The sequence below is a fragment of the Athene noctua genome, chromosome 19 (assembly GCF_965140245.1).
Source record: "Athene noctua chromosome 19, bAthNoc1.hap1.1, whole genome shotgun sequence".
NCBI classification, from domain to species: domain Eukaryota; kingdom Metazoa; phylum Chordata; class Aves; order Strigiformes; family Strigidae; genus Athene; species Athene noctua.
The window spans coordinates 5,236,825-5,249,811 of NC_134055.1; the positions used below are offsets into that span (position 1 = coordinate 5,236,825).

General features: G+C 42.9%; 1 protein-coding gene across 2 annotated transcripts in view; it reads left to right on the plus strand.

The window, feature by feature from the left end:
* SSH2 (slingshot protein phosphatase 2) overlaps positions 1-12,987 on the plus strand; it is a 104,330-nt gene that overhangs the window by 32,362 nt on the left and 58,981 nt on the right. Inside the window, exons 1-2 of one of the 2 annotated variants that reach the window (XM_074923297.1) lie at positions 1,114-1,192; positions 3,458-3,501. Coding sequence is in view for 1 of the 2 variants with exons in the window: in XM_074923299.1 (XP_074779400.1) it covers positions 3,458-3,501 (44 nt within the window). In the remaining variant the exon portion in view is untranslated. Of the gene's footprint in view, positions 1-1,113; positions 1,193-3,457; positions 3,502-12,987 lie in introns of those variants that run through there. The other variant, XM_074923299.1, reaches the window with a different exon arrangement.

A 12,987-nucleotide genomic window follows, 5' to 3' on the forward strand; every position in this document is an offset into this window, starting at 1 on the left:
ATCAAGGTGAGTGTAACTGTAAATCCAGTCTCCAAAAAACCCTCTAAGACTTAGTTTGAAGTTTTAGAAGGCAGGCGTTCTTTATTGCAGCACTGGATGGACAGGGGATCACTCCACCTAATGTGCATACACTAAAATAAAAGTTCATCCTTTATATACCTTAAAAATATTAATATTCATACTTTTTTGAAGAAGCCTCCACCTTTCTGCCTATTACATTTGCATAATGCTGGCATTGCAAAACTACACTATGTGTGCACGGGGGTCTCGGGTGGTTGTTGTTGGGACGTTTGGGGACTTGGCCCCCTACTCCTTTTTCCCTTTTAATGGTCACAAGCCTTTTGAGGACAATTTCTTCTCCTTGGATATTTCCCAACTCTGTTGTCCAGCCAAGTTGTTCTTTCTTACCCACTTTGTTTGAGCATTTCTGCCAGGATGCATCTAGTCTCAAGGTCAGGATATCTTCTTTGCACACTTTAATCACTCAGGCCTTGTTAAATACAAAGTTAAACATTGCTTGGTAAACGAATTTCTCAACACAAGGGTGTATGAGAAGTATTTAGGACTGAAGTAGACTTTCTTTGCTTCCTCTAGAAATGCAGGTACTTACTGCTTTCATGTGTGCCAAGGAGTTAAGCACTAGCAAACTGCTTGAAAGTACTTGATGTCTGCAAACTTAAAACGCTGCTACCACCTGTCAAGCCAAAATAGGCCAAAATGTAGAGTGAACAGCATGGCCCATTGAATAGCTACTGCCCATGAGGTGTTAAGCAACACAGTCAAAATGTGTAGAGACTTTGGTTGTGTGGGGAGCACAGATCGCCAGGACAGCTGTCCAGTGTCTGCAGCTGTGGACAACAAACAGCCTGGCTCAGATAGGTCCTGAGCCAGTGTGGTTATTGCAAAAGCTTCAATAACAGAAAGTGACTCTGTGCCATTGGATTCTTCTTTAGCAAGGCCGGTCTGTACCCCAGAGAGCATCCCGGATTCTCCTGCCAGCCAGAGAATGCAGCTGACACTTCATCTCAGGAACAAGATTTTGGCTCCCTGGTCTGAAAGAGCTCTGTGGCTGCTCATGTGATGGCTGCTCTTCATCTGTGTATTTGCACCCTTCTGACTGTGGAGTTCATTAGTGGTTTTGCCTTGAAGGGGTCAGGAATGTTCCTCACCGAGGTGCTGAGCTATTTCTAAGGTATGATGAGTAGAAGGTATTTCTGCCAGCTCTTGCTTGTTGTAGATGGTTTGCAGGTTTTAGCTTGAATTTGTGGTTGCAGGTGGCTCCAAGTGAACTGATTCATGGTGGTGTTCTAGCTCTGTTCTTAGAGGACCTGTAGCAAGCGTGCACTTTCTAGTTATATCTCACAGATTCAGATAATTTAAATGAGAGAAACAGAATATCCAGCGGGAATATCAGCATTTAATTCTGTATTAAACAATGAACTGAATATGATCTTTGCATCCAGTAAGCACAAAGAATGTAGTGCAAAAGATTATCAGGAAAAAATCTGTTTATATGGATATCTTATGGAAACTTAATTTTTTCCACTCCTCTCCTTCTCTGAGCTCAACACTTGATTTTGTAAATGTGTCTATTGCAGAACCTTCCCTTTCTCTCCTGTCCTGGGCAGCAGGCAGGTGCGTGGCCTCTTTGGTGAGGCTGAATGAGAGGCCTGGGGATGCGCAGTTCCTCATTTCCTTTTTTTCCACTGACTCCATTTGGAATTGACATTTCTCTTGTCCCCCAGCCTTCCCCCAGCCCATGAAATCTCTTGCACACCTTTTCTTAGTTTCTATCTTTGTGTCATGATATGTAAAACAGACCACAGTGTGTGCATGATAAAACATCTTCCAAACTGCTATCCTGAAGCAAGCTGAAGAGGAAGAAAAGGGTAGTTTTCCTTCTCCCCCAGGGTTGTTCATGGGAGAACGTTATCAGAGCCTGTTGCAGAGGCGCTGGGGCAGGGGGCTGTGCTGGGGAGGAGAGCACCATGTGTTGGTATAAATTGAACTTCATCCTTGTGTGAAACACTGTCGCTCTCTGCTGACATTCTGGCTTCAGGGTTTCAGTTCTTCTGTGGGTGTTTACAGAAAAACAACTCTGGACTTTCTTTATCCCTGATTTCCCCTTTTGGAATTACAGTAGAAGTGCATCATTTTGTGTTTGTCTTCAGAAGTATTACAAAGTGACCAGTGAGTTCAGGAGTAATGCAGTGAACGTGACAGTTCACTCTACTTTTGCCATGATACAACATGTGCCAGCATCTTCGCTCATAAGAGGATGTGTTCATCTTAAATGATGATGGGATGAGTGACCAAAAAAGGAGAGAAATGGAGTAACTCTGCTTGAACTTGGTAACAGGTAGAAAAGAGCTCTCTAACCAGTTAGGGAAAAAAAACCCCAAACACTTCAGAGAATTAAGCGCCCATGCATGACTTCATTAATAAAACATTAACACCTTGTTGTCACAGTGGCACAGGTCTCTTGCAACCACCTACTTGCTGGTCTATGTCTTGAAAAAAATGACCAAAATACATGGTGCCATACCGAGCTCTTGCTCTTCACTGTGGGTCAATTCTGTGCAACTCCTGTTGGACCGTACCCCGCCAGCAAGTGGTGGGCTCACGGGAGAGGAGATCTTCTGCAGGAGGGAAGCCCAAAGCAAGCTAGGAACAAAATTATCTTTTTGCTTCCTTTGTCACTTCATGCTGAACTTGAGTTTTCTTGGGATGCCTCTGCCCTGACCCAAACACTTGGTGTGCTTTAAAATGTGTTTGCTCCTCCAGAGCTATACGGACACAGTAAGTTTTCAGTGATAAAAGAGATCCTATACCCCATCTCCTGCCAGTGCCTGTCAATGCATATGTAAATGTACTGTGAAGCAGAATTAATTGCTGAGATCTCTCTACTGAGGTATTGCTTTGGGCTTTAGTAGGTAGGCCTAGTAAAATTCCACAGCACGTTCGAGATTGTGCATATTAATTTTGCATCTAAAGCAGCATAGTATTTCTACTTTCTAGTCTATCTGTGCCCACCCAGTCTTATTTGGCAAGTTTATTCCTTGCTGGTTTTTTTGATTCTTCTACTTTGTTGCTAACACTGGACTAAGAACTAATATGATCTATATAAAGGTGGTAAAAATGCCAGAGTGTTTTGCCCAGAAGTAAACTATGTGTTTGGCTCTCGGCCGACCTTGTTTGGCAGGGGTCATTGGAAGTCCATGCAAAAGCATGCTAAATCCTGCAGTGGCAAAAATTCTTGTAATTCTGAGTTTTCAAAGGGGTTTTGAGAGAACATGAAGTGACAGCTGAGCAGAAAGTGAGTTCCTCTGTAGTGACAGCTACATGCAGGAGCAATGAGAGCTTCCTTTGCCTTCTGCAATCAAACAAGTGAAATGCAAGTCTGGATTCTGCATATATTAAAGCATATTATTTTTTTTCTCCTTTCCTATGTATGCAGGAGGCAGACAGTGGGGAAGAAGAATGCCGGTCCCAGCCCAGAAGGTAAGACTCACTTGAGGCTTGCAAGAGTCCTCGAGGATACCTTTCTGTGTGAAATGTTCCACAGGGGGTTTTGTTGTTGTTGTTCTGGCATGTTCTACAAACGTACATCACTTTCTGCCCATTGCTAATGTTACACAACTGGTCTATGTGTACTGTACTGAAAAATCTATTTAACTGTGGCCTAAATGATGCTCCCAGTAAAGGGGTTGCTGCAGCAGGGAACAGGAAAAGTCAGATTACACGCTAAAAAATATATATGGGGAACAATTTCCAAAGATGTCAGTGAGTATATTATCCAAACTGTTGTTTCTGTCCAGGAAGGGGTGTCTTGCCTGCGGACATGTTCTAAGATGGTGATGCTCCACTTCTCTGTGCATGTGGAGACTTTGCTTGTATCTTAGGACCAAATCCTGGTTGTGTTGTTCCTTAGCTCACTCCAGTGTCATATGTTATTAAGATTCCATCCATCAGCAGAATACTCTGAGAGGAATAACCATACTGATAAACTCTTGTTCCCTGGCTAAAAAGGAGCTGAATTGGATAGCAGAAATATCACAGGAGAGACTTCAGCGGTGATAGTCATCCTCTAGCTGTGTTTTTTCTTCTGATTAGGCCCTTGTGTACATCTTTGGGATCTGTGAAAAGTTATACTTCAAGAAGCTGAAGTACAGGGTGATCCTATGCCATAAGGGCACCTGCTGCTTAAAACAGCATGTTCACTGGATGGGTGGGTATTTGCTGCTGATACAGATAGTCAAACATCTACTCCAAGGTTAAGAGAACACTGAGAATTTGCAGGGATTTTTTTTTTTTTTTTTTTTAAATTGGGATTGTTTTGCATGGAGATGTTCACCTTTTGTAAATGCTGATTTTAGTTGCTTCAGGAAGAAACTTTTTTGATAAATGCTTATTCCTAAAAACCAAGAAAACATTAAAACTCAGCTGATTGAACAGTGACAAGTATTAATGTGACTCTGTAATGAAGTCATAGCTTTAAGGGTAGTCTTGTGAGCTTTGTCTCCTATACTCTTAAGCCATCAAAAGAATTATTTCACTTATACTTAATAAAAGCAAAAAACTGTATGTACCAGGTAACTTCTCCAGCACCAGGAGCACTTTCTTGGCTTAAAATGTTGCAGTCAAATTTTATGAAAGGTGTAAGATTCCGCCCAGAGGGAGTAAAGGGGAAGTGAAGGTGAAATTGTTCTCCCTTTATGAGCTCTTTTGCTCTTACAATTCTTTGCTTAATGTTGTCTGTGAGTAGGTAGCAGCGGAAGCTGTAATTTCTAGTATTTAAAAGGCTTGAACAAGATTGGGTCTTTGGGTTTGGGACCAACTTGGTTGAATCTGCAAAAGAAAAAGCTGTTCTAGTTGTACATTCCCATGATTTCAGTGTAGTCCTGCGATTGTGTGGCTGAGGAAGGTGACTGGTCTGTTTCCTTCAGTCTTCTATTCCTAAATGATGATTTAAGAGTTGTTGTTTCTTCATTTTAAAACTTCCATGACTGAGAGGAAAGCTGGAAAGCAGAATTCCCAAAAGCTCAAATTGAACTCAGCTTAACTCAGATTTTTAATTTCCCTCTCAGCCTTCCAGCAGTCACAAGATCAACTCATGACTTGATCTCAGTATACATAATGTACTGGAGGGGATGGGAGGTATTTAATTGTTGTAGGCACTTAAAACCAATTGTAGGTTAGGTTTGAAATAAGCATTTTTTAATATATTTTAAATAACTTCCTGGGGTAGGAAATGACAACCTGCTGTTGATGTGGTGATCTGAACTCCGTGACTCCTGTTGCTGGGGCCAGAAAGCTTACTGAAACAAAGATCCTTAGAGAAACAAGGGGGTGGGTGTTAAATGTGTTTGATTACAGTAGGATAAAAATAATAGTCAAACATGGTAAGTAGTCAACCTGGAGTCCTGCTGTGGAGGAGCAGCAGATGTCTATAAACAGCTTTTGAGTGTATCTAATCCCCAGTTTTCAAGGTAACATAACAAGTAGTAGGTATTAAAAATCCAGCCAGTAAAAGGGCAATGGACTGAGTCTGGCTTTAAAAGCAAAGGTATGTTACCAGCTGCAGTGTCACCGACACAGTGCTCTGCAGCACCCTGACATTCCGAGCTGCCTGCCTGGGCAAGGCCAGGCTGGTAAGTTCTCTAGAGGCATAATTCAGGAGACCTGGCTGTAGCTAGTCAGTGTTTGGGATGGGATTTTTGCTATTTCTAAAATTATTCTGATTCTTTGTCTCCTGCACTCATGTAAAATTTGTTCAAACGCTACCTCGGGGTAGCATGGTTGGCATCAAGCGTGCCCAAACTCGTCCCATTAACTGGACAGTGAATGCAAGAGTATTGCTGTGGCTAAAAGCATGTTTGGGTTAATAAAACAACTTTTCAATATTTATTAAATGGGATGTTAGTGCATAGAGATGTTAATACTTGCAAGGGAATTAGCTTAAGACCTAAGCATAAGCACATAGTCATGTTTGGTGTCGGAAGATTTTTGCAGTGATCAGTCTTGAAGATCACTGAGTACAGCCTTCATCTCCATCCTGAGTCCCCTTGTCTCTGCACAGTCTGGGGATTGCTGTCTCAAAAGAGACAAATGTTCCAGTCAGATCGAGCTCAATAGCATTACTAGTCCCGTGGCTAGCAATTTCTAGATAGCTTCTTGTGCTAGGTTTCTGCTGTTTATCTTTTCTCACTGATGAGCTGTGGGATATATATTAAGGTAAAGGGGAACATGCAGAAGAGACTTGCAGTAGGGCAGCAGGAGTGACTAGTGCTTGTTGAGCAGAGGCTGTGAAGGGTCTAAAACATCCTCCAAAGAGGCAGAGAAATGAGTTTCAAACGGGAGCTTGAACTTGTAGGTAGGTACATCAAGATCATCATACTTTAAAAAAAATAATTTGTCTGGTTGCTGACCTGTTCGTGCTCTTTAAGATCTAACACCACAGAGGACAGTGATTGCATGGACTCCAGTCTCACAGACAGGGGAGAGGAAGTGTGTGAAAATGTTGTTTAAACTTAAACCTGCTCTACAGAGCAGTCAAACGACATGACAAGTCTGCGCTCGCCACAGGACTGTTTCTGCCAGCACCATCTTGGAATGAGGAGTTTTCTGCTTTGTGAATTAGCAGTATCTGCTTAAAGCTTTTCTCCAAAAGCTGGAAAGAGCCATTAGATGTGCAGAAAAGAGAGTTCATGTGTGCTCTGCTCGCCTTGGAAGATGCTTGAAACAGTATTTTCTGGCAAACTCTTGTACTGATGCAAAGAGGAACGGTTTGTTTTCCTACCTGAGGAACGTACTTGGGTATAGCAAAGACAGACGTAATTTTCATAAAGACTTCTATCTGTTACTAAAAAACATAACAAATTAATACTGCAAATACCTGAAGCTGAGCCAATAGGTGAAAATCAGCTTGGCTTCTGGAATTCTTTTCCCGCACCGAAGCCCTGCTCTGAGGGAAGCCCAGGAGGGTCTGTGTACCCTGCTGTAGCTGTGACTGTTCTTGCTGTTTATGGGTGAGATCCCCAAACCCTTGATGTGGGTCCAAGTTCTTGCTCTGGACTCCCTGATCGAGCCAGCCCTTGTTGCCTGTCTAACTCTTGGCTAATGGGACTAAGAGTACTGCATAAGCAGATGTCCTGAACAGTCTATTTATTACATTTATTACCTTCATAGCTACCTTCTAGACATTTTTATTAGGCTATCTGGAGTCTGTACAGCTAGCTGGCCTGCACATTTCTCCTTCTGTTCCCAGACCTGCTGCTGCCACGCTGAATACACTCTTAATGGAGCATCTGTGTTAACAGTCTCTTTGCATCATCTCAAAGTTGGTAAAACTTACCTAAAACACATGTGTATTGAGCTTTGAGTTGTGTTTACACCAACTGTTGTATTGACATTCAGGTTTTGTGCGTTGAGTGCCAAGGTTGCAAGGATTCAGCATCTTTGTTTTGCTGACAAACATCTCCAAGGTCCAGGGCAGCAGCGGTGCTGCAGTCTGCATTGGATTTGCTGTTGGGATCTGCCAGTCGCTTTCTGGGTTTGTGTTTTAAATGGTGCCTCTATTTCCACACTCTGAATTTACCAGTTCTGTGTGCCTTGAAACAGCTCTGGTTGTTGAAATGCAGTATTTGAGGCTGCACAGTAACTGCTGCGTATAAAATTGGGTAAGCTGCATTGCCTAGTGAGTCTGCTGGGGACTTCAGAGGAATTCTTTGAACTTCTGGTCAGTCTAAAGTCTGTTTGCTTAGGTAAAGCTGAGGAGCCTGTCATTCCCTTCAGGTGCCATAGAAAGTGATAAGGTCCTGCTTGAAATCTGGTGTTTGTTACCTGAAAATGTTCTCAAAAAAGTGCTTGTCCTCCCCTCTTCAAGTGGGACGGTGGTGTTTAAAAAGAAAAAAGAAAAAAAACAAACCACCAACACTTCTTGCAGCCTAAGTATGCTTACCTTCTGGTTTGGTTTTTTTTAGTCAAAATAGTTCCTTCCAGGAGTGAACTGGGAAGGAAAGCAAATCAGATTATTGCCATGATAACACTTGGATGTGCCAATATGCCTGAAGGTTTCAAGCTGTGAGTAAATACCTTTGTTTTAGGAGCGGAAGACCATGATCTGATGCAGGAGCTTATGGTTTATAACAGTATAAAAGTTGGTGTTTAGATAGTAAGTGGAATTTGTGCATGTGTTTCCTTGTATGGGGCAGCAGCTCACTAAATTTTAAGCCAACTTGCTTGATTTTTGTAAGCTTCTCTCCACCTGAGGGTTACGGCAGATGTGTGCTATTCCCTGGGAGAGAGGGGGGAGTGATTCTGTAATACCGAGTTGACTGCACTTCAGAAGGCACATTTACAGTCCAACTTGAGGTGTGTGAATCTGCAGCATCCTGTGTCTGTTGGGACATTTGGAGATGTGTATCATCACCGTTTGGTGCTCCTGTGGCAGGCTCCTGACACTTCTGGTTATCCTTAAAGCCTATCTGTGTTACAAGAGAGATTTCCAAAAACCATGTGCTGTGAGTTCTAGGAACTAAACCTTCCTTGTGCTTCCTTTGCTTGCTGCTGCAGCTGCTAAACATTTATTTTGTTGGTACCTGAAAGACAGCTGGATCTTCTAATGGGTGTGCAAGACTGTTAACTCCAGATCTTGAGTAAGAGGGGATTGCCTGTGTGGTGTACAGGAAAGCTTGTTTATCCGTGCCAGAGATTACTAAACTCTTGTAGTATGAACCTTATCTTTAGAATGTGTTTCCTGAATCCATCTTTCTGTCTTTCCTTTCAGTGATAGCTTAGCTCTGTGGCATTTACTACAGCTGCTTGTGGAGATTGTAATACCAAGATAAAGAATGGTTCTGTTGATCTGCCACCTCTGCTGACCACCAGAAAAAGTTCTGTGGGCCACACATCACGGTTCATTAAAGTGGGTCTGTGGTCTTCATGTTTGAATACCAGGTGTTTTATCACCAAACTCTGAGCAATGGTAGCACTTGTAGTAAATTTGATTTTTATTAGTAACAGGTATCTGCAGGGCTAGTTCACTGCAAGGTCTGTGGTGGCAACATGTTCAGTCCAGTCCAGTTACATACCTGTGGATCACAGTAACATGTAAAAGGACTTTAGGTGTGATCTTTAGGCTGAAGGATCAAGCAGACTAATATTGTTGCATTCCCAAATTACCAGGTAAACATAATAGCAGGGAGCTCACTCGAAACATGAATGCTTATGAAAAGGTCCTTTTAATTTGTCATTCTAAGCATGTGAACAGAGGAGAATGAGGAACAAGGCAAAGACAAACTGGGAAGTAAAACGAGTGGAGATGGGTCAGATCGTTCAGCCACCAAAAGGGTTTGCTCGGCACGGAGCAAGCCCAGAACAGCTGCCCTCATTGTGCTCCTTCAGAGGTCAGCAAAGGGAGGGGTTGCCCAGGAGGTGCCCTGAGGATTCCCTATGTGCTTGTGTCTCCTGCTGAGCATGAACCAGGTACTCTAAGCTAGAGGAATCTAAGTTAAGAAAGATTCCTGTTGTAAATAGAAAGGGAAACTCCAAAATAGCCATTCTAGTCCCCTTCCTGATAGGGCACCTTCACAACGCTTCAATGTTAAACATGAATCCTCAGTTTTCAGCTTTGCATGGATTTCAGGCACTTAAATGTATTTTGAGAATCTGGGCCAGGGTTTCTGAACTTGTTGCCATTCAGCTCTTTGGCATCTTTGCATCAAAAACATCTGTAAAATTAGGGGGGTGTTCTTGACAGTTCAGAGGATTTAAATCTTTCTTTTCCATAGGTCACTCAAGTAATGCATCACCTATTTTATGATCTCACATGTGTCATTCAGGCATGTTTCTTCCTTGCTGGACTTAAAGCAGTGCTGTAACAGCTTGTAAGGGTCTGGATTAACTTTTGTAGAGATGTAAGTGTTTGCATGGAGAGCATCTTGCTGTGCAAATAGGATGCATCATAGTTTTTGCATTGGAAGAACAAGGTTCTTCAGTGCTCCTCTTGAATTGCTTGAATGCACATGGATGGCAGCTCTCCAGGAAGCAGGAGGCAGTGGGAGAAGATGTTTCAGGAAAAGTTGTGTCTCAGCACATTACCCTGTCCAACATTAGTGTTGCTTTTTGAGAGACCAGAGTGATAGATGTTGCTGCTTGTGTCCCTTTTTCTACCCTGGTAGCACCGCTTGGGTCCCTTCAGTCTTCTTTGCTTCTGCCTCTGTAAAAGGGGTGTAATTGAGCATTGACCTCTTTGTGTCAGACCCTCTAAGATTTAATGATAAGTAAACTATACAATCATTGGGTGTGGGGTTTGTGAGGGAAGGGTTTAATGAAGTGATAATATTGCAAAATAGGTGTTGAATTCTCAACTAAGAAGCCTAATCATTGATCATGATGGGCAACTGACCAAACGAGCTTTAAAAGCAGGGTTTTGTTCTCTGTGATGCTTATCAACCTACCCCTTCACCTGTCTGATTTCTTTGCTCAAGAACTGGAAACAGAAATACTCTTTGACAGCTTAAATAACCAAATTGAGAATGTGGCTTCCTGTTCTGACTGGTTCTTCAGGATTCAAGTATAGTTTTTCGTGCTTTCCCTGTTCCTGCCTCCCCCCTCTTTTTTTTTTTTTTTTTTTTTTTTAAACTAGATATGGGCTCCTTTATAATTACTTCGTTAAATTTCCTTTATTGTGTTTAATAAAGCTGGTGTATGTAAGCACTGCCTTGGTGGGTGGTATGCCTCTTACTCACTGGGAAAGCTTTGTTTCTTTATCTAATTCGGCTCTGCATGCATTGGCTTGTTTATGATCACTGCTGCTGAAATGGCTTCATGTTTTCCTGATAAATTGGACTACATAACACAGTAGGCTTTGTCTCCCATGCTAAGAAAGGCCAGAAGACTTTTGACAAATCAACCTCTCCCTCTGAGGTAGGGAGGCAGTAGTAGGAGACGAGCACAAGAAGTCCTGCTCTCAACGGATCGGTCTCTACCTGTTCACAGGTTTGCTGTGCTCATTTAACGCTCTCCCCAGATAAATCATTTGTTTGGACTCTTAATCCATACACACACATCTGTAGACTCTGTTCATTCACAGTATCATGTAATGGTTTGGGTGGGAAGGGATCATCTAGTTCCACAGCAACAGGATGAATTAATGACCTCCCATCAAAAGAGCAGGGGCATCAGATCCTTTGACCCTCAAACAGCTGAAGTGTAGCACCATATTCTTCAAAACTACCTCTTTGGCCACATTTTCCCTGTCAGACCTGATGCTGAGGCAGCTGTCTTGGTGGGGAAAGACTGAGTATAGCTGCTGGTGAGAAAAACAACACACTTGGCCCCACCTCTGCACACGGAAATGAACTTGCTACCTCTGCTCTCTCCAGCAGTGCTTGTGCAAGACTCTGGTGCTCGGCTGTGGGCAGGAACGTGTTGTTTTCAAAAATTCTGTAACTTTTCATGAACAACACCGGAAACAGCTGCCCAGCAGTAAAGAACAAACTTTCCATATGTGCAGTAAAGGTGGCTGAGCAGGCACTGCTGTACCTCATCACTCTGTGGGGGGAGAGGATGTGATGGTGGTGAGGGGGAGGTTTGTTTGTCTAACGCAGCAGCTTCACAGTTATTTTTTTTTAAATCCCCTGAAAACGTGAGTCCGGGTTCTGCAGTGCCTTATCTGTACACTAATGCTAATAGACTTGAGGCCAGAATTCCTGTGCCTGAAATGTCACTGTTCCCTTTACCCTGAACATGACTAATGTTACAGCTGTAGCACCTGCCACAGGTTTACCCTCCTGAGTTGGAGGAAGAGGAGAACATTCCTTGCTTTTGCAGAGAGTACCTGGACTTCAGTCCAAACGGATTTATAATAATCCCCAACCCTTCATACCCACTGGAATAAGTTTCTAGAGAAACTATGGCAATATATTGCTTTCATTAGGGCTCTTCAAAAGGTAAGAAATGAGAGGACCAGAGAAAGTCTTGCTGGCAGACATATTCTGAAATGAAAACAGGTCACTGGGTCCCAGTGTAGGCTAAGAATTGAACATGCCTAACAAGACAATCTGTGCTCCAGATTTAATAATTTTAGAATGTGAGCAGACACTTAACAAACCCCTGTGGGATAGGAGTGGGTGGAATATGGTGACACCCACACCTTTGTGTGGTCTGACAAGAAGCAGCAATTCAGCCTTAAACTGTTGATCTTGGATGGAAACATTAGCTTGATTAATGCCCTCTTTGCGTGTGGACTGCGTACTGACAGTCCGTGTCCAGCTGTAAACATGCTTTCTGCAAGTGTCAAATCTGTGCATGCTAATGCAAAACCTGACTAGAGTGCTTCATGCATTTTTTACCGGTGACCTACGTACCAAGGCCTCAGTTGTACAAGGAGAATCCCATTTGCAAGCTGCTAGCCCTGTGCAGGACACAGAATGACTCTATTACATCACTGCAAGATCAAAAACGTGTTAAAATGAACAAGGAAGGTAAGGCAGCTGAAGTTACTGGAGCAAGTTGCTGTGGCCGTATAGCTTTGAGATGCAGACACTGAGGGAGATGGAGATTGTATGAATAAACTATTTTCAGCCTTGTTGTCTGCCAGACAAAACACTGTAAGTCAATACAAAATATTTTTGCATGCATGTTCTCCCTCCTCCCCCTTAAACTTCCCTCCAGAGGCAGCTCTAGTGGGCATTCCCTCTGTTCTCTCCTCCTGAAGTGCCTCCCCAGATGTCCTTAGCACTTCTTGTGGGGTTTTTTGATGCTTCCATAACTGTTGTAGCTGCTGGAGTGGCTGGCTTAGTAAAGGTTTGGGATGGATTTTTATTACAGTGTGTCTTGCAGGGTGTATGTAACTGTAGTTTATTAGTCTGTGTTGTGTTCAAAAGTTAAATCCTGCTGCCCAACAAGAACGGCGTTGTACTGAGTGCGGGTGGAATGGTGTTTACCACTTGCCTCTGCAGCAGGCGGCATAGCCCTGCTAAT